The 27,945-nt window shown below is 41.9% G+C and overlaps 1 protein-coding gene across 1 annotated transcript in view; it reads left to right on the top strand.

Moving 5' to 3' along the window:
• Positions 1–27,945, top strand: part of stard9 (StAR-related lipid transfer (START) domain containing 9) — a 418,409-nt gene that overhangs the window by 276,563 nt on the left and 113,901 nt on the right. Inside the window, exons 16-17 of the mRNA XM_063054195.1 lie at positions 1,271–1,450; positions 13,594–13,645. Coding sequence (XP_062910265.1) covers positions 1,271–1,450; positions 13,594–13,645 — 232 coding nt within the window. The remainder of the gene's footprint in view (positions 1–1,270; positions 1,451–13,593; positions 13,646–27,945) is intronic.

Genomic DNA, 27,945 nt, shown 5'->3' with positions numbered 1-27,945 from the left:
AGGTCACATTTGTGGAATGAGAAAAGATATTCTGCAGAATTATTACTCAATCAGCATTTGTTGGTTGGTGTGGGGGAACCACATTTAGAACATTGAATGCAATTCACTAAACTGGAAGTAGTGCAGATGAATTGCTGTGTTCGCATGGAAGGGCTGTTTTGCGTGTCTACATAGTAGGAAGTAAAATAAGATGTTTTGCATCTCTAGCAACTGCATAAGAAAATGTTCCATAACAAAAACAGAAAATAACTAATTTGCTCTCAAGTATGTTACCTCACACTTTTCCTCAATCTTCTTTTTACATTGTACTTCAACGATTTGGATTATGGAATAGATGGCTTTGTTGCTAAGATATGAAGATATGTGGAGGGGCCGGTAGTGCTGAGGAAACAGTGAGTCTGCAGAGAGACTTGGATAGGTTGGAAGAATGGGCAAAGAAGTGGCAAATGAGGTACAATGTTGGAAAGTGTATGGTTATGCACTTTGGCAGAAAAAATAAACGGGCAGACTATTATTATAAATGGGGAAAGAATTCAAAGTTCTGAGATGCAATGGGACTTGGGAGTCCTCGTACAGGATACCCTTAAGGTTAACCTCCAGGTTGAGTCGGTAGTGAAGAAGGCGAATGCAATCATTTCTAGAGGAATAGAGTATAGGAGCAGGGATGTGATGTTGAGGCTCTGTAAGGCGCTGGTGAGACCTCACTTGGAGTACTGTGGGCAGTTTTGGTCTCCTTATTTAAGAAAGGATGTGCTGACGTTGGAGAGGGTACAGAGAAGATTCACTAGAATGATTTTGGGAATGAGAGGGTTAACATATGAGAAACGTTTGTCCGCTCTTGGAGTTTAGAAGAATGAGGGGGGACCTCATAGAAACATTTCGAATGTTGAAAGGCATGGACAGAGTGGATGTGGCAAAGTTGTTTCCCATGATGGGCGAGTCTAATACAAGAGGGCATGACTTAAGGATTGAAGGGCGCCCATTCAGAACAGAAATGCGAAGAAATTTTTTTAGTCAGAGGGTGGTGAATCTATGGAATTTGTTGCCACGGGCAGCAGTGGAGGCCAAGTCATTGGGTGTATTTAAGGCAGAGATTGGTGAGAAGGCGGGGGAGTGGGACTAAATAGGAGAATGGATCAGCTCATGATAAAATGGCGGAGGAGACTCGATGGGCCGAATGGCCGACTTCTGCTCCTTTGTCTTATGGTCTTATGGTTATTAATTTGTCTCAGGAAATACTGACATCAGGTATTACTGTAATCTTTCTTAGGTGGATCAGCTTACCAAAGACTGGACAGACAGATGGAAAGACACAAAAGCAATCATGGAGGAATATTATGTGGACATAAACAGAAGGAAAACAGGAGTCATTGTTGCCTCCCAGTTACCTCATTTAATAGCAGTGGATGAGGATATATTAAGTACAGGTGTTTGTCTTTATTATCTCAGGGTAAGATTTTTGAATTGATTCAATGTATTTTGTTGCCATTTTCAAAATATATTTGGAATTTAAAACCAAACAGTACAATATATTCTATGTTTAGAGTGATCGTGGAGTACAATGATGCTAGAAAATTTGTGAACCCTATGGAATTTTCTCCATTTCTGCATAAATATGACCTAAAACATGATCAGATCTTCACGCAAGTCCTAAAACTAGATAAAGAGAACCTAATTAAATAAATAACACAAAAGATGTTATACTTGTTCATTTATTTATTGAGAAAAATGATCTAATGTTACATGTGTTTAGGGTCTTATGAGGAAAGGATGCAACCTTTCTTCATAAGACACATTCTCCAATCCAGAAAGTTTCCTGGTAAATCTCCTTTGTACTTTCTCTAAAGCTTCCAGAATGGAACACAATACTCTGTGTGGTTTAACCACAATGTTATTGAGCTAAAACATCATCTTGCAGCTCTTGAACTCAATTTGACAATTTTCTCTCCTCCTTATTAAGATCTTTTATGCTTATGTTAGTGTTTATCGTTGTCACATATTGAGGTAGTACAAGGTAAAACAACAACAGTGCAGAATAAAGTGGTACAGTACAGAGGAAGTGCTGTGCAGGTAGACAGTAAGGTGCAAGCTCACAACAGGGTAGATTGTGAGGTCAAGAGCCTATCTTATCATACTAGAGAAATATTCCATGCTTTTATAACAGTGGAATAGAAGCTGTCTTTGAGCACGGTAGTACGTGTCTACATGTAAGGGAAGCTGGTTTTTGTGATGTGCTAAGACGTGTCCATAGCTCTCTGCAGTTTTTTTGCATTCATAGGCAGAGATGCAGCCATACCAAGCTGTGATGTATCCAGACAAGATGCTTTCTGTGGGCAACAATAAAAATTCGTGAGGGTCAAATAGGACATGTCAAATTTCTTTAGCCTCATGAGGAAATAGAGGCACCGGTGAGCTTTCGTACCATGGCATTAACATGGTTAGACCAGGATAGGCTATTGATGAGCTTCATTCCTAGGAACTTGAAACTCTCAACCCTTTTGACCTGAGCATTGTTAATGTAAATAGGAACATGTGCACGACCCCCTTTTCTCAAATCATTGACTGGTTCAGCTGACTTTGTGGAAAAGGTTGTTATCGTGATAACATGTCATTAGGCTTTCTGGCTCCTTCTGTACTCCAACTCATCAGTATTTGAGATACGGTCCACTAGAATGGTATCATATGCAAATGTGTAGATGGATTTGGAGTGGAATTGGGCCACACAGTTGTGAGTAGAGTAGGGGCTGAGGATGCAGCCTTGTGGCTTGCCAAAGCTGAGAATAATCGTGGCAGAGGTTGTGCTACCTATCCTTACAAATTGCAGTCTGTTGGTCAGGAAGTCAAGGATCAGGTTACAAAGGGAGGTGTTTAGTCCCAGGTTTAGAAGTTTGTAGATGAGTTTGCTTGGAATTATACTATGAAAGGTGGAACTCTAGTCAATAAGCATAAGTTTTTTCATAGGTGTCTTTCCTGTCCACTGCTTCAGAGATGAGTGTAGGGGCAGGGAAATGGCTTCTGCCATCGACCTGTTTTGGCAGTTGGTGATCAAGGTGGTCTAGGAGGCTGGAATTCATGCATTCCATGATCACCCTCTTGAAGCATTTCAATATGTCAGAGCCACCAAGCAATAGTCATTAAGGCACGTTACCTTGTGTTTTGGTAGGTACTGGGATGATAGTGGTCTTATTAAAACAGATGGGAGCCTTAGATTGAAGCAGAGAGTTGTTAAAAATGTCTACATGTACCCCTGCCAGCTGATCCACGCAGAATCGAAGAACACAGCTAGGTACACCATCTGGGCCAGTTGCTTTCCATGGGTCCACTCCTCCAGAAGATTAATTTTATATTTGCAGTGGTGACTGTAGGTTTAGATGCATTGGAGGCTGTCAGAGTGGGTGGTGACATTCCAGTCCCTTTCTGGTCAAGGCATGCATAGAATACATTCAAAACATTCAAATTCTGTTCAAAATATGCATGGTGTAAAGCAGACAGTGAGCTATGAAGATTGAATATCATCAGCATATGTTGCTTTGCTGTACTTACTGGTTTAGACCTTACTTTGAGATTAATATAAACTAGCAATAGTTTTACAATAGTCCATTATTAAATTCTGCAATATCGTCAGTCACTGGCCTCCAGTTCGAAAAATAGCCTTTCACCCTCACCCTCACCCTCACCCTCTTTTCCTATCATTAAGCCAATTAGCTAGCTCTCTCTGAATTCCATGCAGTCTAACTTAACATAGCAGCCTGGAAATTTATCAGAGGCCTTCCTGAAATCCATATAGACGTTGATAGCTCTGCCTTCATCAATCATTTTGGTTACTTCACAAAAACATAATCAAATTCATGAGATGTGATCTTCCACACACAAAAAGGGCTGACTATTTCAGTCTTTCCGAGTGCTTGTATTCCTTAAATGTTAGGCTGTAGTTACCAATTTATTCTTTGCAGCTTTTCTTAGATAAAGATGCAGCCCTCTCTGCCCTCCTGTCTTCTGGCTCTTCACCCGTCACTAATGATGCTGCATACATCTTCGGCAGATCTCCCGCAATTTCCTCTCTAGCTTCCCACAGTGTTCTTGGATATACTAATTTATACGCAGTCTACAAAGTGAGACAGAAATTATTCTAGCTAGTGAGACAGAAATTGAGCTAGTTTGGGAAATAATGAGTTAGTGTGAGACATTGTGCAGTGAGATTCATACTGAAGTTTTCTTGGAAATTAAATTTGAAGGCTCAGAAGAACAGTGATCATTTTAGTATTATTAATATGGATAGAAACAAATCTGTAATGGAAAGAGGTCAAGTATTACACAAGTGTTATACATTAATAAATTTATAAGGAAATTATTATAATTCACCATATATTTTCTTCTTTGAATTATCTTTCTTCCTTTTGTTTTCTTCGCTTGTTTATCTTTCTATAGGACCAGCTGAACTGTAAGTAAGGATACTATTGATGATCAGTTATCCTTTCACATGTTGTGCCTGCTAAACTTAAATTGTTTGCTGTGTTTAAATATTCATTGGTTATTTTCTTTTTTTTTGTAATTTTTTATTGAATTTCATCAGCAAACAAACATTTCCATAAGATGTATTTCAGATTAAGGACATATATCATACAGTCATATTTGTCACAAATCTCCACATAATATTTATCTGAAATATACACTTATAGAAAGGAGAGGAAAGAAAGAACAATCAAAAGAAGAAAACTCTGTACGGAGTAGGGAGTGATTTTTTTTACAACATATTCATTGACTTGTGAGAATAAAATCAGGCCTATGAGGTATTATGTAGTTAAACCATTTTTCCAGTATGAATAAAATTGTTCCATGTTATGATTAACAGATGCTGTTATCTTCTCCATTTTGTAAATGTCCATTGTAATTTCCATCCATGCATTTAAAGTTGGGCTCTCCTGAGATAACCATTTCCTAGTAAGGGTCTTTTTACCAGCCACCAGCAGTACATTCATTAAATATTTATCTCTTTTCAACCATTCTTGAGGTACATACCCAAAATATATGGTCTTACTCTCTAAGGGTATTTCACATTTAAAGATGTCTTGTAGGGCATTATGTATCCCACTCCAATGGTCTTTGATAATGGGGCAATCCCAGAAAATATGATAATGGTTTGCATTTTGATTTCCACAATTTCTCCAGCAAGCAGGGGAATTACTATTATAATGTGAGTTCTGAAAGGGTGTAATAAAATATCTTACCAAGTTTTTCCACCCGAACTCCCTCCATTTCTGTGACCTGGTACACTTCCATTGATACCTCCATATTATTGTCCAGTCTTCCTCAGATATTATTATCCCTCCTTCCTTCTCCCATTTTGTTTTAATGTATGAAGTCAAATGTGTTTTAAGATTTGACAAACCCTTATAAATGCTTAAAATTATTCTACTACTGTTGTCTGGATTATATGCTTTTCTAAATAGCTCTATCAGACATGTACTTGCCTTGGTTACATTTTTAACCTTCCTATTAACATACTGTCGTATCTGTAAATACCGGTAAAGGTCTTGTTTTTCGAATAAATATTTCTCTTTGAGAATTTCAAAACTGAACAGTGTTCCTTCTTTCATTATATTGCAAATAGCTGTTATTCCTTTAGCTGTCCAGTCCTTAAATCTAGCATCCAGTTTATTCGGCGTAAAATCCGAGTCATATGCACACCATTTAAGAATTGCAATGTCTCTCTCTAGTTTATATTCTTTTATAATAGTTTTCCATATTTTAAGAGTCCATTTCACCCATGGGCTGTCAATATTATTTATGTAACTTTGTATGTTGTTATCAGTCAAAATTGCCTGTGTGGGGATGGGAAGTATCCTCTCCTCAATGTTTTTCCATTGAGCGCCATATGATGGGTTGCACCAGCATATCACGGCTCTCAACTGTGCTGCAAAATAATAATCTCCAAGAGAAGGTAGGCCCCATCCCCCCTTTTCCTTGGCTAATTGCAAAGTTTTGAGACGAACCCTCAGCCTTTTACCTTGCCATATATATCTTGATAGCATCTTGTTCCATTCATTGAATTAATTTTGGTTAATCTCTATTGGCAGGGTCTGAAAGAGATATAGTAGTCTGGGCAGTATATTCATTTTAATAGATTCAATCCTTGAACTGAGACCAAGAAAAAGAATTAGGTTCCATCTTGTTATATCTTCCTTAATTTTTTGATATATAGGCTGATAATTGCATTCTGATAATTTTGCCAAATCTTTTGGCATAATGATGCCCAAATATTTGAAGGATTCTGTTTGCTATGCCCAAACAGATATCTACTTTCAATTTCTCTTGGTGGCCTGTAGTTATATGAAAGTAGTTGGGTTTTATCTATGTTGATCTTGTATCCTGATAATTAGCCATATTGTTCAAAGGATTGCTTCAATTTAGGTAAAGGGTACGTTGGTTAATGTCATCCACATAACAGGCCAATTTATGCTCTGTCTCTTTAATAGTAATTCCCCTGATATCTTCATTTTGTCTGATGTATTGAGCTAATGGTTCCAGATATAATGTGAAGAGTAGCGGTGACCATGCACAACCCTGTCTTGTGCCCCTTTCTGGGGTAAAACTATTAGATAAATATCCATTGATTTTAATCCTGGCAGTAGGATTGTCGTATAGTGCCTGTATAGTTTTAATAATTGTGTCATGTAGACGAAATCTATGTAAAACTCTGTAAAGAAAATTTCAATTAAATCAAATGCCTTTTCAGCATCCACACTTATCACTATTGCTTCAATTTCATTTTTTTAATATGATCCATAATGTGAAGTGTCGTTCGTATATTGTCTTGTGTTTGGCGCTGTTGTATAAAACCTGTCTGATCATTGTGTATCAGTGTGGGTAGTAAATCTTCTAATCATTTGGCCATGATGGAGGTAAATAATCTATAATCTACATTAAGAACAGATATTGGTCTAAATGACCCACATTCCATTTTATCCTTGCCTTCTTTCGGTATAGCTGAGATTATCGCCTCCTTCCAGCTGGGTGGCATTTGTGCCTTTCCTAGAGCCCAGTTCAGTGTGGGGAGCAAAACAGGAATTAACTCATTTCTGAACTCTTTATACCACTCTGCTGTATATCCAGCTGATCCTGGTGACTTACTTAATTTAAGCCTACTAATTGCATTTTTTAGTTCAGCTTCAGTTATGTCAGCAGTCATCATTCTATTTTGTTCTTTGCTTAAAGTGGGTAACTCTAAAGAATTCAGGAAGGTGTCAATCTGGATTATGCTTCCCCCTGGAACTTTGGAATATAGAGTTTTGTAAAATGATTTCAAAAACTTCTTGAATTTCACTTGGCTTATTTTTTTTTATCACTTTTGTTCTTGAATCCCTTATTCTATGAATTCTATTTTCTGCTATCTTTTTTTTCAGTTTCCACTCCAGTATTTTCATAGATTTAGATCCACTTTCATGTGTCTCTGTTTCAGAAACATTAAATTTTTTCTGATTTCTTGTGTAGCCAAACTATTAATTTCATTCCTAATGTTTTAAATTTCCTCTAGTGTATCCTGTGCCAAACTCAATTTGTTTTTTTTCTAGTTCCTTCAGCTTATTTTGTAATTCCTCTAATGTTCTATTCCTTATTTTCGTCTTACATGAAGATATCGCTATAATTTTCCCTCTTAAGATGGCCTTCAGAGTATCGCATAGAATGGGAGGTGAAACCTCTCCATTATCATTGAATTCTAAGTAAAGACCAATTTCTTTTTTAATTTATTCTTTAAAATAGGGATCATTGAGTCGATTTGAATTTAGTTTCCAAATAGTATTCTTTGGTTGTAGGTCAAAATAAACAGATAAGTACATAGGTGCATGGTCACAATTCCACAGGTGATTTTTTTTTTGTCTCTATCTTTTCCAAATGTTATAAAGTAGTCTATTCTTGTATATACGGAATGGGGGGCAGAATAATGAGTGTAATCCCTTCTGTCGGGGAAAAGGTCCCTCCATGTATCAATTAGACCAACATCCTCAAAAAGAGTGTTAACTTTCTTATGTAAGGACTTTGTTTCATAAGTTTTTCTATTGGAAGAGTCTAACTTTGGTTGTCATTGTAAATTTAAGTCTCCCCCACATATCATGAGGCCTTCTGTTTCTGTTACCATAATATTAGTAATTTTCTGTAAGAAACTAATATCACTTCCTGGGGGGGGTGTATATATTCAATAAAATAACTGGATTTCCATCTATATTCCCCCTTACTAGAATATATCTGCCCTCCTTATCTTCCATTTGAAATACTTTTTCAAATTTTAGCTTGCTTGAGATGAGAATAGCAACTCCTCTTCTATGTCCTGATTTATATGAGGAGAAAAACAAATTAGTGAAGTCCATTCTCTTTAATTTTCCATGCTCATTATCACTTAAGTGAGTTTCCTGTAAATATACATGGGCCTGTTCTTTTTTCATTTTTGATAGAATTTTACTGCGCTTGACTGTCCACTGACATTAAAAGAAATGAATTTTACCTTGTCCTTAGCCATGTGTATTTATCTGTTAGTATATCATTGAAATTTGCAGAGTATAACTTAATCGATCTACTCCCTGAACAAATAAGAGCCAAGAAACGCAAATAATAAAAAAAAGGTAACAAAGGTGTGATTCCAAGGCTGGGGTCTCTAGGTGACCCTGGGTTGGGCTAGAAAAAAAGTCGAGCTGTGGGGGATAGCCCCTCCTACCTGTGGGTTGAGGGCCCCTGTTGCAGTACCTATAAAAGTAAAAAAACTGTGTCCATTACACAGAAATGATTTCCCTGTGTATTCCTCCCATGTATATATTCTCATTTAGGTGGGGAAAAGGGAATGAACAAATGAATTTTAAAAATTGAGTAATATAAAATCCACGCAACACACATCAAAGTTGCTGGTGAACGCAGCAGGCCAGGCAGCATCTGTAGGAAGAGGTGCAGTCGATGTCTCAGGCCGAGACCCTTCGTCAGGACTAACTGAAGGAAGAGTGAGTAAGGGATTTAAAAGTTGGAGGGGGAGGGGGAGATCCAAAATGATAGGAGAAGACAGGAGGGGGAGGGATAGAGCCAAGAATATAAAATCCACATTTTAATACGTATTTCTCGAGATAGGTATATCACTGTCTATTTTTGCTTCTGTTTAGTGTATCAGCACTTTAAAAGTTAGCCAAACCTTATGGCTCTTCTGGAAGAGGTGAGGGCTGCCCTCGGAGAACTGACAGTCTCTTCCTAATATCCTTCTCTCGTCCTGCTCCCGTCCCCTGCTTTCTCAGGACGCTTACTATTTCCCAAGCAGTTCGGGAAATACGCTAATTGTTCATGTCTGTAGTCGCCTCTTCCACCGTCTGGTATAGTCGTATCCCTTCTTGGTAAAATACCCTCAGTTTAGCAGGGTGCAGGGTTTGGAATTTAATCTTTACTTGCTTTAATATTCGTTTCGCTTTGGAATATTCCTTCCGTTTCTGTAGGAGCACTGAGGGCTAATCATGATGGAAGTATATTAACTTACCGTTCCAAAAAAACCCTCTTCTTACCCCAGGTCCTTCGTAGAATCTCCGTCTTGCTCTTGACTTGAAAGAATTTAAGTACTATTGAGCGTGGTTTACTTTCTCTGTCTCCAGAGGGCCACGGGACGAGCGAATGATGCGTTCTCTCAATTTCAATCTCCATTGTCGGGGGAATCTCCAGCGCTTACCACAGCAGCTTATCTACAAAGTCCATCATCGACAATCCCTCCGCTCCTTCGGGAACATTATAAATCCTGATATTTTTCCGTCATGATCTTTCCTCCTGGTCAAGCAATTTACTTCCCTGTTGATTTAATATTTTTATCGTCTTACTCGTATCTGTTCCACATTTTGCTCGTGATCTTCCACCTTCTCAATTCGAGACTCTGCCACTGCTATTTTCTGATTGACATCAGCATCATTGAGTTGCTGTTTTATATCTTTTTGGACTTCCCTTACCTCCTCCAGAATCCTTATCATATTTGCCGCTTCGCCTGCACGAGGCCCTGCGTCAGCTTCGCCGCCACGCGCACGTGTAGGAGAGCCGCGCGCTGAACCTCTCTCTTCCATAGGCTCCGCAGCGGTGCTTTTTATATCTCCATTCTTTTTCCCCATTCTTGCTCCCCTTATCAATAAAGGTATTTTCGAAAGATCTTGTATATGATGGATTAACGGGGCAAAATATGCGTTTTTTCAGAGGAGCTATTGATTTAAGCTGCCATTCTGAACGATGGCGTCACCGGAACCCTCATTGGTTATTTTCAATGTCCCATTTGTACAAGTAATGCATTTTAGTCATATGAAATGTGGATACAAATTTCCATTTGACAGAAGTAGAATAGAAAATAGTGGCATGGCTCAGGTTTATGTAACATCTGTAGAGAGAAAACAGAGTTAATGTTTCTGATCTATAAATCTTCACAACTGGAGAAGTGAGGAAATGAGCATGGTTTTATTTGCAGAGTTGGGGAGGAATAGAGAGAACACAGGGGATATCTGAAAAGATGGAGACCAAGGTTGTCCTGGTGACACAACTTTTTTTGGTGTTGTATAAGAATTAAAAATTAATACAATTCCGTCAATACCAATGTGTTTGAAGGAGTGTAAGTAAAAGAAGGTGATTGCTGGCAACGGAAAGAAGCAACATGCCGGAAAAGTGAAAAGTAGAATTTGGCAGTTGCTAGAAATCTGAAGTTGAATGCCAGGAATACTCAGCAGATCAGACAGCATCTGTGAAAAGAGAAACACTGACTTCATGTTACAAGTCGATGACCTTGAATCAGAACTCGAAAGGCTGCTTATCTGAATTTTTTATGTGCAGTATTAAACTCCAGAGGTTGCAACAAGCCCATGCAAAAGGTGAGGTGCTGATTGTCTAGCTTATGTATTAGGCTTTGTTTGATTAGTATAGGAAACCAAAACAGAGGTTGGACTGGAAAAGAGATGGAGAAATGAATTGACAGGTGACTGGAAACTTGTGAACTGAAAGCAATGCACAACATTGGAAGCAGTGCAAATGAATTACTGCTTTACGTGGAAAAACTGTTTGGGGCCCCTGGATGATGGAAGAAATTAATTGGAAGGGTGGATTTCCTGAGGTGTTATAAATGGAGATCTGAAAAAAATATGAAATTTTGGGAATGCTCAGCAAATCAGGCAGCATCTTTGGGGAAAGAATTGTTGATTTTCCCTAAAAGTACTGCTCAATTAAAGTGTCATTCCAAGTAAAGTAGAGATCCTTATACTTCCAATTTTGTGCACTAAATTCAGTGCTCTGGAACAGCCTCCTCGACATGGAAGAAATCAAATGCAGATTACAGGGCTCTTCTATTCAGTCCACAGTAGTAATACTAAGCTTCAACCTGTCCATCCCACTTCTACTCTGACCTCTGTCGTCGACCTCCTCCACTGTTCCAACAAAGCACAGGATAAGCTCAAGGAGCACCATCTCATCTTCTAGCAGCACATTTGTACATGTTACTAGTACATAGTACATTCGTACATGAGCGCCATGGCCATGTTAGCGATAGTGCAATGCTGTTACACCTCTGGGCATTCTGGAATTCCAGTGCCATTCTGTAAGGAGTCCTCCCACAGTCCAAATCAGGGTAGATTAATTGAGCTTTCTAAATTGTCCTGTGATTAGGTTAGAGTTGTTTGGGTTTGTCGGGGGTTGCTGGAGTGGTGTGGATCAAAGGGCCGGAAGGCCGACTCCACACCTTACTGCTAAATAAATACACATTACAACATTCTGTAATAAATATTAGGTTTAATAATTTCAGAAACCAGCCTTTCCTGTTTGAATCATAATGGGCCAGTTTTGAAGTAACTTGTAATGTTAGCTCATTCTTTTGTCTCTAAACAGATATAATCTGATCTGCTAAATATTTATACTCGAGTCTTTTAACTCTGATTTCTGGCAATTACCATGATCTGATCTTACAGTTCCAGCACTATTTGTTACTTTTGCTGCACTCCCATCAGAAATTTTTCAATTTACTTGTTTCCAAACAGATCATCTAATATTAACCAGCATTGATATCCCTGCCTTTGAATGTTACAAAAGCATTTGTGGTACTTTGAAAAAGCTTGGTCTCCATCTTCACTACATTCCCTCCACTTCCCCCCTCTTTGGACCTTCATTTTTCCTTTAACTTAACTTTTCTGACTTTGATTTGAATTTTTAATTCTTTCTTTCCCAAAATATCCTGCCTCACATGCTGAACATTCTCAGCATTTTTTGGTTTTTATTCTAGAATTCCAACATCTGTATTCCTTTTTTTTTGTAACACACATAAAAGTTGCTGGTGAATGCAGCAGGTCAGGCAGCATCTATAGGAAGAGGTACAGTTGACGTTTTGGACCGAGACCCTTCGTCGGTACTAACTGAAAGAAGAGCTAGTATGAGGTTTGAAAGTGGGAGGGGGAGGGGGAGATCCGAAATGATAGGAGAAGACAGGAGGGGGAGGGATGGAGCCAAGAGCTGGACAGGTGATTGACAAAAAGGATATGAGAGGATCATGGGACAGGAGGCCTAGGGAGAAAGAAAAGGGGGAGGGAGGAAGCCCAGCGGATGGGCAAGGAGTATAGTGAGAGGAACAGAGGGAGAAAAAGGAGAGAGAGAAAAATAATGTGTGTATATAAATAAATCAATAAATAAATAACAGATGGGATACGAGGGGGAGGCGGGACATTAGCGGAAGTTTGAGAAGTCAATGTTCATGCCATCAGGTTGGAGGCTACCCAGACGGAATATAAGGTGTTATTCCTCCAACCTAAGTGTGCTTCATCTTTACAGTAGAGGAGGCCGTGGATAGACATATCAGAATGGGAATGGGACGAGGATTTAAAACGTGTGGCCACTGGGAGATCTTGCTTTCTCTGGCAAACAGAGCAAGATCTCCCAGTGGTCCTGAAGGATCCTTGTCTAAATTTACTGGCTTTTTGTATTGTTACTCACTCCATAGTTCGGCATTGTTTCGCAGTTGGCATGTTGTAGATTTCTGCACCAGTGGCAAGGTATGCAATGTCTGAAGTTGGCACAGGCAATCAGTAGAACATACTTCAGCAATATAAATGTAAAATCATCATTTTTTTAAATTTGACCTTGCTACAGCATTCATGATCTGAAAGAATATATAAAAATACCATTTCAATTCATGATACCTTTACTAAAACTTGAGTTGCTCATTCATATTCTTCTGCAGTTTCTTTGCTCTGTAATATTGATAATTATTAAATGTGTTTCTATCGACCTTTCTAAAGGTCCTTTAACAATGAACTTTCTGACTATAGTAGCTTGCATAAACAAAAATCAGAGGTCCAACTCTTGATCTTTGATATTCTGTCACATCGCTTTTTATATATATATACACACACACACATAAACACTTTGTTTTCTGGGACTTCAATTCCCAAACTAAATATCACTGACTTTACTTTATAACATTTTGTAGACATACACCAATGTAATTTATCTTATTAGCTAATCTTAAAATAAAACACTTGTTCATATATTTTTGGAGTAATTCAGAGAGTTCTGTTTAATCAGTTTAAGCAATTGATTTGCATGTCTTCATAATTTTAGGAAGGAATAACAAGGATTGGGAGAATTGATGCTGAAGTGGAGCAAGACATTGGTAAGTGCAAATGAAAGTATTAGAATGCAAGCTATTGTACTATTTTGTATACCTACATCTGCTACATGTTATACCTCACAAATCAAGGTCTTCAATCCACTGTGTCCATGCAGACATCATATACCCATCTGTACTCATCCTATTTACCAGCACTCTTGTATAATCTTCTTAAGTCTTGGTGTTTCAAGTCCTTGTCTGGATATTGTTTAATGTTCTGTGAATATCAGCTTCCACTTCCCTTCCCCCCACCCCCCCCAAGCTGTGTGCTCCAGTTTAAAATGACCTGATGAGTGAAAAGATTTTTCTTTCAAATCTCCTCTATATATTCTACCTTTAAACCTGAACCTCTCCCCCCGGCACCTCTGTAATACAGAAAAGTCCTTATCTTCGCACCTCATAATTTTATATAGGAGAACCTGGTTTCCCCTCAGCTCCTTGACTCCAAGGAAGGAAACAATCTATCCAGTCTCTCCATATAAATGAAATGCTTCATCCCAGCTATATTCTGGTGGATCACTCCTGAGCCTTGCTTAGTGCATTCATGTCTTCCCTGTAGTGTGGCAACCAGAATGATATACAGCACTCAATGAAATATTGGTTAGGCTCCAGCTAAAATTGTAGAGGAAGGGCCTTGACACTGGTGCTGGATTTCAGAGCATTGTGTGTAACCATGGTCTGCTGTCATTACATAGAAAACCTACCGCACAATACACAAAGCTGTGCTGAACATGTGCTTACTTTAGAAATTACCTCGGGTACCCATAGCCATCTATTTTTCTAAGCCTTGTGTACCTATCCAGGAGTCTCTTAAAACACCCTATCGTATCCGCCTCTACCACCGTCACCGGCAGCGTATTCTATGCACTCGCCACTCTCTGCGTAAAAAAAACTTACCCCTGACATGTCCTCTGTACCTGCTTCCAAGCACCTTAAAACTGTTCCCATTAGATAAAGTTGTGCTCGTTAAACATTAGTGCCATGCACCCAGAGTTCCTGACTCTGTTGCTAACAGCCCACCTTTTGAGTGAGGTAAATCAGCTAGCACTGCTGACAACGTACCCCTTATTTTGTCCCAGCCGATATGAAAATAAGACCTTAAGACAGAGGAGCAGAATTAGGCCTTTCAGCCTGTCGAGTCTGCTCCACCATTTCATCATGGTAGATCCAATTTTCCTTTCCAGTTCAGATACAAACCGTCCCTTCTGTCCTACCTTCCCTGGAAGAGAGCCCAATGATCCAAAAATCTTATGCCCCCCCCTCCTACACCAACTCCTTAGCCACATATTAAACTGTATAATCTTCTTAGTTCTGGCCTCACTAGCACTTGGCACAAGTAGCCAACCTGAGATCACAGCCCTGGAGGTCCTGCTCATTAACTTCGCACCTAACTCCCTGAACTCCTTGTGCAGAACCGCATCATTCGTCCTATCCATGTCATTGGCACCTACATGGAACACGACTTCTGACTGTTCACCTTCCACTTAAGAATGCTGAGGACTCGATCCGAGATATCCTGGAACCTGGCTCCCGGGAGACAACATACCATCCAGGAATCTCATTCTCGCTCACAGAACCTCCAATCTATTCCCCTAACTAACGAATCCACTATCACCACAGTATGCCTTTTCTCCCTCCTCCCAATTCACCACTGATCAAAGCTCTTTTTCACTGCTGCTGCCGCCTTTTGTACTTGGGCTGTGGAGCTGATTGAAATTCATTCCTGCTGCTCAGAGCTCATTTTCCATAAGACCATAAGACATAGGAGCAGAATTAGGCCATTCAGCCCATCGGGTTTTCTCATCCATTTGATTATAACTGATCCATTTCCCTTCTCACCTCTGTTCTGCCTTCTCCCTATGCCTAACTAATCAAGAACCAACCTCCACTTAAATATGTATGGACTTGGCCTCCACAGCCACCTATGGCAACAGATTTCACAGATTCACCATTCTCTGACTAAACAAGTTCCTCCTTAACTCTGTTCTAAATGGACATCCCTCTATTCTGAGGCAGTATCCTCTGGCCTTAGACTCCCCCACCATAGGAAACATCCTCTCCATGTTTACTCTATCGCAGCCTTTTAACATGGTTATGTGGCTCTTTTCTTCCCCCACCTCCACTCTGCAATCCCCTGCTTCTCAAGTCCTCGAGACTCCATCTTCCTCCCACCCCACCTTCCCTGAAACCCCAACCCTCCCCTCTCCTCGGACACTACCAACCCTCTTCCCTCCTCTGATCCCAGCTCTTATCTGGAATAGACATAGTTTCAGAAAAGTATGGCACAGAAACAGGCCCTTTGGCCTATCTAGTCTGTGCTGAGATATTTAAGCTGCCTACTTCCATCACCTTCACAGGGACTGTAGCCTTCGGTACTCCCACCATCTGCGTACCTATCCAAACTACTCTTAAACATTGAAATCAAGCTTGCATGCACCACTTATGCTGGCAGCTCATTCCACACTCTCATGGCCCTCTGAGTGAAGAAGTTTCACCTTATGTTCCCTTAAACTTTTCATCTTTCACCCTTAACCCATGACCTCTAATTGTCCTGCACCCAGCCTCAGTTGAAAGAGCCTGCTTGCAATTACTCAATCTATGCTCCTCATAATTTTGTATACTTTTATCAAATTTCCTCTAAATCTTCTGCATTCAAGGAATAAAGTCCTAACCTATTGAATCTTTCCTTATAACTCAGGTCCTCCAGATCCGGCAACATGGTTGTAAATTTTCTCGGTACTCTTTCAACCTTATTTACCTCTTTCCTGTGGTCAGGTGACCAAAACTGCACACTATACTTCAGATTAGGCCTCACCAAAGTCTTATACAACTTCAACATAACCTCCACTCTCCTGTACTCAATACTTTGATTTATGAAGGCCAATGTGCCAGAAGCTTTCTTTATGACCCTATTAACCTGTGACACCACTCTCAATGAATTATGGACCTGTATTCCCAGATCCCTTTGTTCTAACACACTCCTCAGTGCCCTACCATTCACTGTGTAAGACCTACCCTGGTTGGTCTACCAAAGTAGAACACATCACACTTGTGTGCATTAATTTCAATCTGCCATTTTTCTACCTGGTCAAGATCCCACTGCAAGCATGATAGTCTTCCTCGCTCTTCACTTCACCCCCAATCTTGTTATCTTCCAGACAACTGATATAGACAAACAACAACAGACACATCAATGATCCCTGTGGCACTGCTCTAGTCACAGGCCTCTAGTCAGAGAGGCAACCATCTATAACCACTCTCTGGCTTCTCCCACAAAGCCAATGTCTAATCCAATTTATTACCTCATCTTGAATGCTAAGTAACTGAACCTTCTTGAACAACCTCCCATCCGGGACATTGTCAGATGCCTAGCTAAGTCCATGTAGGCAACATCCAATGCCTTGCCTTTATCCATTTTCCTGCTAACCTCCTCGAAAACTCTATAAGATTGGTTAGATATGACCTACCATCATGCTGACTATCCTTAATCAGTCCATGTCTATCCAAATACTCACATATCCAGTCCCTTAGAGTAGATTCTAATAATTTTCCCACTACTGATGTCAGGCTCACCTGTTTACAAAGGTGGAATAAATTTCCTGGTGTATTTTTAGAGCTTTTCTTAAACAGTGGAACACCTTTGGCTGTCCTCTGGCATCTCACCTGTCGCTAAGAACAACTGTCAAGATGGCGCTGCGTACGGCAGCCGTGGTGCGAGCTCCATACCATCTTTACAGTGTTTTGCTAATTTCTGCAATTTCCTTCACATCTCTTGTTCAAGAAGCTGATAATCACATCACATATGAATGACTCTTCTGAACATCGGGAAGACGGCATTTACCCACAGCATGCTGCCTTTTCTACGCTGGGAACCTCTGCACACATGATCCATGGGAGGCTCATTTACTACACCGTCACTACCTTAGAAGCAGCACCGGAGGTGAGGGAGAAGGGCTGGCATTGAGTGATGAGGTTGAGACCGCTGCATCCTAGCATACTTCTGGTTGATATTCAGTCCCTGGACAACAAGCTGTGCAAGCTGAGAGCCAGAATCTCCTACCAGCAAGAAACAAATGAATGTAACATTTTGTGCTTCATGGAGACCTGGCTGATGGAGGAGATACTGGATGACGCCATCAAGCCCTCTGGGTGCTCCCTGTTCTGGGCGAACAGGTCTAAAAATCTCTCTGGGAAGAGTAAAGGGTATGCTTCATGGTCAGTAATACTTGGTGTGACCCCTGGAATGTGCATGCTCTCAAATCCTTTTGTTCCAGAGATCTGGAGTACCTTGTGCTGCTGTGTAAACCTTTCTGGCTGTCTAAGGAGTTCACGGCTGTTAACTCAGCTGTGTATATCCTGACACAGGCTGATACTGACCTGGCTGTCAAGGAACTGTACACCCAGAGGCTGCTTTCATTGTCGCTGAACACTTTAATCAAGTATTGCTGACTAAGGTCTCTCCGAAGTTTTGTCATCACATCTAGGTGAGCACACGAAGAGATAGCATACTCGATCACTGCCACTCTCCCTTCTGCAACGCTTACAAAGTGCTCCTCTGTCCACTGTTTAAGAAGTCTGACCACTCCTCCATCGTGCTTCTGCCCGTGTATAGGCAGAAACTGAAACAAGAGGCGGCCATAGTTAAACCCATCCACCGTTGGTCCAACCAATCAGTCTCCATGCTACAGGATGTCAACTGGAATGTATTTTGTGATGAGGATGCTCCCAAGTTCCCAGAAGGGGTCATGAGTTTCATCCGGAAGTGTATCAAGGATGTTGCCCGCCAAAAATCGTTCAGGGTGTATCAAAACCAGAAACCCTAGATCAACAGCTCTGTGCACACAGCACTCACCTCACAAGACAAAGCTTTTGGCACCGGTAACCACCAGGAACTCAAGAAATGCAGCTACGATCTATGCAAAGTCATCAAGGCAGCGAAACAACAATACAAGGAAAAGATTCAGACACAACTCTTCAACTCTTCACCAACAACACACACAGCTTATGGCAAGGTCTGCATGACATCACTAAATGCAGTGGTACCAACATCGCTGTCTCTCTCCCAGATGATCTAAATCTTTTTTACGCTCGGTTCAATGTTGCCAACACTAGGCTGCCAACGCGACCAGAGGCTTGGTCATCTCTGAGGCCGAAGTACACATGTGTTTCTGAGTGGACAGTTGTAAGGCTGCGGGACCAGACAGCGTCCCACGGCAAGTACTCAGAGTGTGCGGCACAACTGGCAGGTGTGTTTGCAGACATTTTTAATCTCTCCCTCTCCCAGTGTAGAGTGCTCTCTTGCTTCAAAACATCCACCATTGTCCTTGAAAATAAAAAGACCAAGGTAACATGTCTGAACCACTGGTGTCCTGTTGCACTCACCTCAGATAATAAGCAAATGCTTTGAGAGGCTGGTCAAGGACTTACATCTGCAGCTTGCTACCACCCACACTGGACCCCCTACAATTCGCCTACCGACACAACCAATGGACAGGTGACGCAATAGCCACAGCTCTACACACCGTCCTTGCACATCTGGAGAAGAGGGATGCGTATGTGAGAATGCTGTCCTTGGACTACAGTTCAGCATTCAACACCATAATTCCTTCCCTCCAAGAAGCTCAGAGACCTCAGCCTTCAACCTGCCTTATGCAGCTGGATCCTGAACTTCCTGTGTCAGATCGCCCGCAGGTGGTAAGAGTGGGCTCCCTCACCTCTGCCCCCCGACCCCCAAGGGCTATGTCTTAAGACCCCTTCCTTTACTCTCTGTACAGCTACCCACAGCTCTAATCTGCTAATTAAATTTGCAGATGATACTACATTGATTGGCCTTATCTCAAATAATAACAAGGCAGCCTACAGAGAAGAAGTCATCACCCTGATACAGTGGTGTCAAGAACCTCTCCCTCAAGTCGCAAAAACAAAGGAGCTGTTTATGGACTACAGGAGGAATGGAGACAGGCTCACCCCTATTCATATCATTGGATCTGGGGTTGAGAGGATGAACAGCTTCAGTCCCTCAGTATACACATCACTGAGGATCTCACGTGGTCTGTACACACTGGCTGTGTAGTGGAAAAAGCACAGCAGCACCTCTTTCACCTCAGACGGTTGAAGAAGTTCGGCATATGTCCCCAAATCCTAAGGACTTTCTACAGGGACATAATTGAAAGCATTCTAACTGACTGTATCACTGCCTGGTATGGGAACTGTACCTTCCTCAATCGCAGGACTCTGCAGAGAGTGGTGCAGACAGCCCAGCGCATCTTTGGATATGATCTTCCCACTATTCAGGACACTTACAAAGACAGGCGTGTAAAAAGGGCCCGAAGGATCATTGGGGACCCAAGTCACCCCAACTACAAACTGTTCCAGCTGCTACCATCCGGGAAACGGTACCGTAGCATAAAATCCAGAACCAACAGGCTCTAGGCCAGCTTCTTCCACCAAGACATTACAGAAAGATTTTTACTCTTCATGTATGTGAAGGATGTAAGAAATAAAGTCAATTAAGTTCAATTTAAATCTCTCTGGCAACTTCTGCACTTGCCTTCCACAATGTCCAGGGGATCACCTTGACAGACCCTGGGGATTTATTTGCTTCAAGACAATGAACACCTCCTCCTCTAATCTGTATAGAGTCCATGAAGTTGATGCCATTTTTCCTTACTTCTATGGACTCTGTCTGTCTCCCGAGTAGAGGCAGATGGAAAATATACATTTAAGATCCCCCCCCCCAAATCTCTTTTGGCTCCACGTGTAGATTACCATTCTGATCTTTCAGAGGACCAATTTTGTCCCTACAATCCATTTTGTTCCTTTTGCTCTTAACATATCTGTAGAACCTCTTAGGATTCCCCTTAATCTTGCCTACATGGGCAGCCTCATGCCTTCTTTTAGCCCTCCCAATTTCTCTCTTAAGTGTTCTTTTGTATTTCTTATACTCTATAAGCAGCTCAAGTGTTCCTACCTGTCTATACCTGCAGTGCACCTCCATTTTTTCTTAACTCGGGCCTCAATATCTCTTTAAAACCAAGGTCCCTACACCCAGTATCTTTACCTTTTATTCTGACAGGCACATACGAGCTTTGTAGTGTCAAAATTTCACTTTTGAAGGCCTCCCATTTACCAAGTACACGCTTGCCAGAAACCAGCCTGTCCCAATCCACACTTGCCAGATCCTTTCTGATACCGTCAAAATTGGTCTTTCTCCAGTTTAGAATCTCAACCCATGAATCAGACCGATGTTTTTGCATATTTACTTTGAAGCTAATGCCATTGTGATCACTGGATGCAAAGTGTCCCCCTACACAAACTTCTGTCACCTGCCCTGTCTCATTCCCCAATAATGAATCAAGTATTGCACACTCTCTATTGGAACTTCTAGGTTATTGATTGAGAAAACTTTCCTGAACACATTTGACAAACTTTATCACATCTAGTCCTTTTACAGTATGGGAATCCCAGTCAATATGTGGGAAGTTAAAATCACCTCCTATAACAACCTTGTTTCTTGAAACAGTCCGTAAATCCCTTGTGCTGTTGTGTGGTCTATAACATAGCCACATTAATGTGGTTGTTCTTTTCTTATTACTCAGTTCCACCCGTAACGCCTGACTAGTTGAGTTCTCCAGTCTGTCCAGGCTGAGCACTGCCATGATCATATCCCTGACTAGTAATGCCACCCCTCCTTTAATCTCTCCCACCCTGTCACGTCTAAAACAACAGAACCCCAGGATATTGAGCTGTCAGTCCTGCCCCTCCTGCAACCAAGTCTCACTAATGGCAACAATATCATAATTCCAGATGTTGATCTTTGCCCTGAGCTCATCTGCCTTTCCTACAATACGTCTTGCATTGAAATATACGCAGCTCAGGGCATTAGTCGCACCATGCTCAAGCTTTTGATTCCTGGCTTTGTTTGAGGTCTTAACATTTGTGTCCACAGCCTCTCCACTATCTGTCTGGTTTCCATCCCCATGCAACTTTAGTTTAACCCCCCCCCCCCACCCCTGTGCAGCACTAGCCTTCTCCTTTCTTGAAGAGTGGAGTTACATTGTTACATTTGCAATTTTCCAGTCCTCCAGAACCATACCAGCATCTATTGATTCTTGAAAGATTGTTACTAATGCCTCCACAATCTCTTCATCCATCTCTTTCAGAACTCTAGGGTATAGTCCATATAGGTGAATTATCTACCTTGAGACCTTATAGTTTCTCAAGCACCTTCTCCCTAGTAATGGCAACTTCACTCACACTTTTCCCCCGACACTCTTGAACCTCCGGCATACTGTTAGTGTCTTCCACAGTGAAGACTGATGCAAAATACTATTCAGTTTGTCTGTCACTCCCTTGTCCCCCGGTACTACCTCTCCAGCATCATTTTCCAGAGGTCCTCTTGTGTTCTTTGCATTGGATAATGAAGGCCAGCATCACTTATGCCAAGTTACATTTGTCCCTTAATATTCCTTCTACCCCACCATACATTGTTTATGTTCAAGCCTCACTAATCCTCCCAAAGTACATCATCTCACTCTTATCAAGATTGAAATCCGTCTGCCTATGTTATTCACTGATCTATAGCATGCGGTAGCCTAAGGCTACCCTCTCTGGACAACACTGCTAATCTTCATGTCATCTGCATTCACATTCAAATCCTTTGAGAGTAAAAATTCCAACGCTGATCACCACCACCTTCTCAAGGGTAACAAGGGTTGTGTAATTAAATGCTGATTTAGCATCTGAAATCCACATTCCTTAAATTAAACTACACCACTCTCGTCATTTTGTTACCTCTGGAAAAAATCAGTCATAGTCTTCAGACAGGACATTCCCACAAGGTCACGGTGATTACCTTTGATTAATTCCTGCAATTCAATATGTCGCTTTATGAAGATATCTTGGCAATGATGTTCCTCCCACTGTCAGGAGACTTGCTGACTTGTAATTCCCCAGTTTATCCATTTGATAATTCATCAACAGAGAAATCACTTCTGTCTTCCAGTCATCTGGCACCTCACCTGTGGTTACAAGAGCAAGTCAGGGACTAATAATCTCAAAATTCACCATTCATATTCAAAGTAAATTTATTTTCAAAATTTGTATAGCTTGGGATTCATTTTCTTGCAGGCACCTACAGGAAAATAAAGGAATATAATAGAATCTATGAAAATCCATACATAACCAGGACAGAGTCCCCAAAAGTGACTGTGTAGTCAGTTCAGCGGTGAGACGAGTGCAGCCATCCTTGCTGGCCTAGGAGCCCAATGGCTATAGGGCAACAACTGTTCCTGAACAACCAGGTGGTGTGGAACCCAGGACTCCTGCAGAAGAGAGGAAGACAGGTCAAACACAGGCAGGTGCGACAGGCTCAGGTGGGAGATCTTGGCAGGCACAGAGTATTGGGGCTGAACACCAGTTTGTTTTCCTCTGTTCCTGAGAGTCAAGTTTGCTGAATTCTTCAGGAGATCATAAAATCACTAGTTCATTTAGAGTCTAAACTTTAGACAGTTCAGAAGTTAGTTACAGGCTGCAGATTGCAGCAATTGCAGCTCAGAAGAAGTATAGAATATCTTGTAGTTTTGTAAGCAGCCCGCAAAACATCACTTCTTCACTCCTCAAATCCTAACTATTGTCTCCAAGCCACAAGTCAGGAGTGTGACAGAATGATCTCCACTTATCTGGTTGAGTGCAACTTCAATAACACTCAAAAACTCTACACTATACAGGACATAGCTGCCAGTCTGTCAGGTTACCAGTCATCTCTTCCCTTCCCTCCTCTCCTCTCATCTGGGCTGCATCTTATAAGGTTCTGGAATTTATTTATCTTTAAGCCCAATAAGACATCTGATACCTCCTTTTAGTGATAACTTGTTCAAAAATTTCACTCCCTGAGTTCTCCAACCTCAGATCCTTTTCCTCCATGAGTGGAGATGAAAGATATCATTTAAAATTACGACTACATCTTTTAGCTCAACACAGACTGCCATTTGTGCCTCTCACTTGCTTCCTAGTTATCCTTTTGCCTCTACTATAATTTTAAAAAATACATAGAAATCTTCCTTAATCTTGTCCAGCAATGATATTTCATGGCCCCCTCTTTGCCCTATTGACTTCCTTACGCCATGTCATGCCTCTCCTGCTTTCAGTAAGTCAGCACCTAAGTTTCCTAGCAATATGTGTATTTAGTTTCTGAGCATAGGTATGGTAATAGATTATAGTAAAATGGAAGCAAACTGAAGTTTAACATGCATTTCTTTATTATCGATTATTTTTATGTTTGTATTATCTATTCATTTGTTTCCCTTGCAGCTTTAGAAAAATCATTTGTCTGGGCTCGACTTTCTGACTTCTGTTTTACTGTGCACTGATAATTCTGTCCCAGACTTCAGTTTGGCATTCCCACCTCACAGTCAGTGTCCGCCATGGCTGTGGAATGTGGGCATCTGGAAAGCAATAAGGGTGTAAAGGCAAGAAATTGCATTGAAGCTGCAATCTCTGTTACCCCTCTCTCTGTTGCAATCTCAAATTGTAAATATTCACATCAGCAGCTCTCAGAGATGTTTGTTTACTTAAGATTTTTCTATCTTTCGTGTACCTTAGGAACTGCTGGGCTGCTTGCTGCAGTGCAATAGCTGGAGCCACAGTCTGACACCCTACACCTTACTAGCCAAAGATTATTTTAATATTCATTTACGGGACATTGGCAGCTAAGCCAGTGTTTATTGCCCATCCCTAGATGCCCTTGAGAAGGTGGTGATGAACTGCCGCCTTGAACCGCTGTAGTTCCTGAGGTGTAGGTACACCCACAGTGCTGTTAGGGAGGGAATTCCATGATTTTGACCCAGTGACAATGAAGGAACAGTGATATGTCTCCAAGTCAGGATGAGAGACTTGGAGGGGGATTTCCAAGTGGTGGTGTTCCCAGGTATCTGTTGTTCTCATCCTTCTTCTCAGTAGTGGTTGTGGGTCTGGAAGATGCTGCCTTGAAAACTTTGCTGTGTTGTTACAGTGCATCTTGTAGCTGGTACACACTGCTGCAATTGTTCGTTGATGGTGGAGGGATTGGATGCTTGTGGAAGGGGTACAAATCAAGTGGGCTGCCTTGTACTAGATGGTGTCAAGCTTCTTGAGTGTTGATGGAGCTGCACTTATCCAGGAGAGTGCGAGTATTCCATTTCACTCTTCAGAGTCATAGTCATACTTTATTGATCCCGGGGGAAATTGGTTTTCGTTACAGTTGCACCATAAATAATTAAATAGTAATAAAACCATAAATAATTAAACAGTAATATGTAAATTATGCCAGGAAATAAGTCCAGGACCAGCCTATTGGCTCAGGGTGTCTGACCCTCCAAGGGAGGAGTTGTAACGTTTGATGGCCGCAGGCAGGAATGACATCCTATGACGCTCTGTGTTGCATCTCGGTGGAATGAGTCTCTGGCTGAATGTACTCCTGTACCCAACCAGTACATTATGTAGTGGATGGGAGACATTGTCCAAGATGGCATGCAACTTAGACAGCATCCTCTTTTCAGACACCACCATCAGAGAGTCCAGTTCCATCCCCACAACATCACTGGCCTTACGAATGAATTTGTTGATTCTGTTGGTGACTGCTACCCTCAGCCTGCTGTCCCAGCACACAACAGCAAAAATGATCGCACTGGCCACCACAGACTCGTAGAACATCCTCAGCATCGATCAACAGATGTTAAAGGACCTCAGTCTCCTCAGGAAATAGAGATGGTTCTGACCCTTCTTGTAGACAGCCTCAGTGTTCTTTGACCAGTCCAGTTTATTGTCAATTCGTATCCCCAGGTATTTGTAATCCTCCACCATGTCCACACTGACCCCCTGGATGGAAACAGGGGTCACCGGTACCTTAGCTCTCCTCAGGTCTACCACCAGCTCCTAAGTCTTTTTCACATTAAGCTGCAGATAATTCTGCTCACACCATGTGACAAAGTTTCCTACCGTAGCCCGGTACTCAGCCTCATCTCCCCTGCTGATGCATCCAACTATGGCAGAATCATCAGAAAACTTCTGAAGATGACAAGACTCTGTGCAGTAGTTGAAGTCCGAGGTGTAAATGGTGAAGAGAAAGGGAGACAAGACAGTCCCCTGTGGAGCCCCAGTGCTGCTGATCACTCTGTTGGACACACAGTGTTGCAAGCACACATACTGTGATCTGCCAGTTAGGTAATCAAGAATCCATGACACCAGGAAAGCATCCACCTGCGTCACTGTCAGCTTCTCCCCCAGCAGAGCAGGGCGGATGGTGTTGAACGCACTGGAGAAGTCAAAAAACATGACCCTCACAGAGCTCGCTGGCTTGTCCAGGTGGGCATAGACACGGTTCAGCAGGTAGACGATGGCATCTTCAACTCCTAGTCGGGGCTGGTAGGCAAACTAGAGGGGATCTAAGTGTCGCCTGACCATAGGCCGGAGCAGCTCCAGAACAAGTCTCTCCAGGGTCTTCATGATGTGGGAGGTCAATGACACCGGTCTGTAGTCATTGAGGCCGCTGGGACGCGGCGTCTTCGGCACAGGGACGAGGCAGGGCGTCTTTCACAGCACAGGAACCCTCCGGAGCTGGAGGCTCAGGTTGAAGACATGGCACAGTACTCCACATAGCTGAGGGCACAGGCTTTGAGCACCCTGGTACTAACAGCACCCAGTCCTGCAGCCATGCTTGGGTTGAGATGTTTCAGCTGTCTTCTCACCTGTTCAGCTGTGAAGCCCACCGTGGTGGTTTCGTGTGGGGAAGGGGTATTTGAGCCTGACTTGAGCTTTGTAGGTAGTGGACAGGCTTTGGGGAGTCAAGAGGTGAGTTGCGCGCCGCAGGTTTCCTAGCCTTTGACCTGCTCTGGTGGCCACGGTGTTTATATGGCTAGACCAGTTCAGTTTCCTGTCAATGGTAACCCTCAGGATGTTGATTGAACGGGATTCAATAATGGTGATGCCACTGAATGTTAAGGGACGATGGTTAGAGCCTCTCTCGTTGGAGATGGTCATTGCCTGGCACTTGTATGGCTGGAATGTTACTTGCCACTTGTCAGCCCAAGACTGGATATTGTCCAGGTCCTGCTGCATTTGGGTATGAGCTGCTTCACTATCTGAGGAGTCACAAATGGTGCAGAACATTGTGCAGTCATCTGCAAACATCCCCACTTCTGACCTTATGGAGGTCATTGATGAAGCAGGTAAAGATGGTTGGTCCTAGGATACTTCCTCGAGGAACTCCTACAGTGATGTCTTGAGGATGAGATGATTGACCTCCAACCACCACAACCATCTTCCTTTGTGTCAGGTATGATTCCAACCAGTGGAGGGTTTCCCCCTAATTCCCATTGACTCCATTTTAACTAGGACACCTTGATGCCCTACTCAGTCAAATGGTGCCTTGATGTCGAGGTCTATCACTCTCAGCTCACCTCACCTCTGGTATATAGCTCTTTGGTCCATGTTTGAGCCGAGGAGGTGATGAGGCCAGGAGCTGAGTGGCCTTGATGGAACCCAAACTGGGCATCAGTAAGCAGGTTGTTGCTGCATGATAACACTGTTGATGACCCCTTCCTTTACTTTGCTGATGATTGAGAGTAGGCTGATAAGGTGGTATTTGCTGGGTTGGACCTGTCCTGTTTCTTGTGTCCAGGACATACCTGGGCAATTTTCCACATTGCTGGGTAGATGCTGGTGTTGTAGCTGTACTGGAACAGCTTGGCTAGTGTGGCAAGTTCTGGAGCACAAGCCTTCAGAACCATTGCTGGGATTTTGTTTGGGCCCATAGCTTTGGCAGTATCCAGTACTTTCAGCTGTTTCTTGGTATCACATGGAGTGAGTCAGATTGGCTGCATACTGACATCTGGGATGTTGGGGACTTCTGGAGGAGGCCAAGCTGGATCATCTACTCGTCGCTTCTGATTGAAGATTGTTGCAAATGCCTCAGCCTTATCTTTTGCACAAGTGTGCTGGGCTCCTCTGTCATTGAGGGTGGGGATATTTGTGAGCCTTCTCCAGTGAGTTGTTTGATTGTCCACCACCATTTGTGGCTGGATGTGGCAGGACTACAGAGCTTAGATCTGATCCATTGGTTGTGGGACCACTTAGCTCTGTCTGTTACTTGCTGCTTATGGTGTTTGGCATTGTAAAAAAAAAATACTACCTATAACGATGATTAGTGAGGCACAGAGAGATCTGTATTTACTGACAAGTACCTTTACTTTTTAAACCAACAAGTATGTGAATTCATACAGTAGATACTTTGTGTGCACACCCACTAAGTATCCTTGACTCTCCTG

The sequence above is a fragment of the Mobula hypostoma genome, chromosome 1, assembly GCF_963921235.1.
Source record: "Mobula hypostoma chromosome 1, sMobHyp1.1, whole genome shotgun sequence".
Taxonomy (NCBI): Eukaryota; Metazoa; Chordata; class Chondrichthyes; order Myliobatiformes; family Myliobatidae; genus Mobula; species Mobula hypostoma.
Note: the sequence above shows the minus strand (reverse complement) of the source record. Positions and strands in the feature narration are given on the sequence as shown.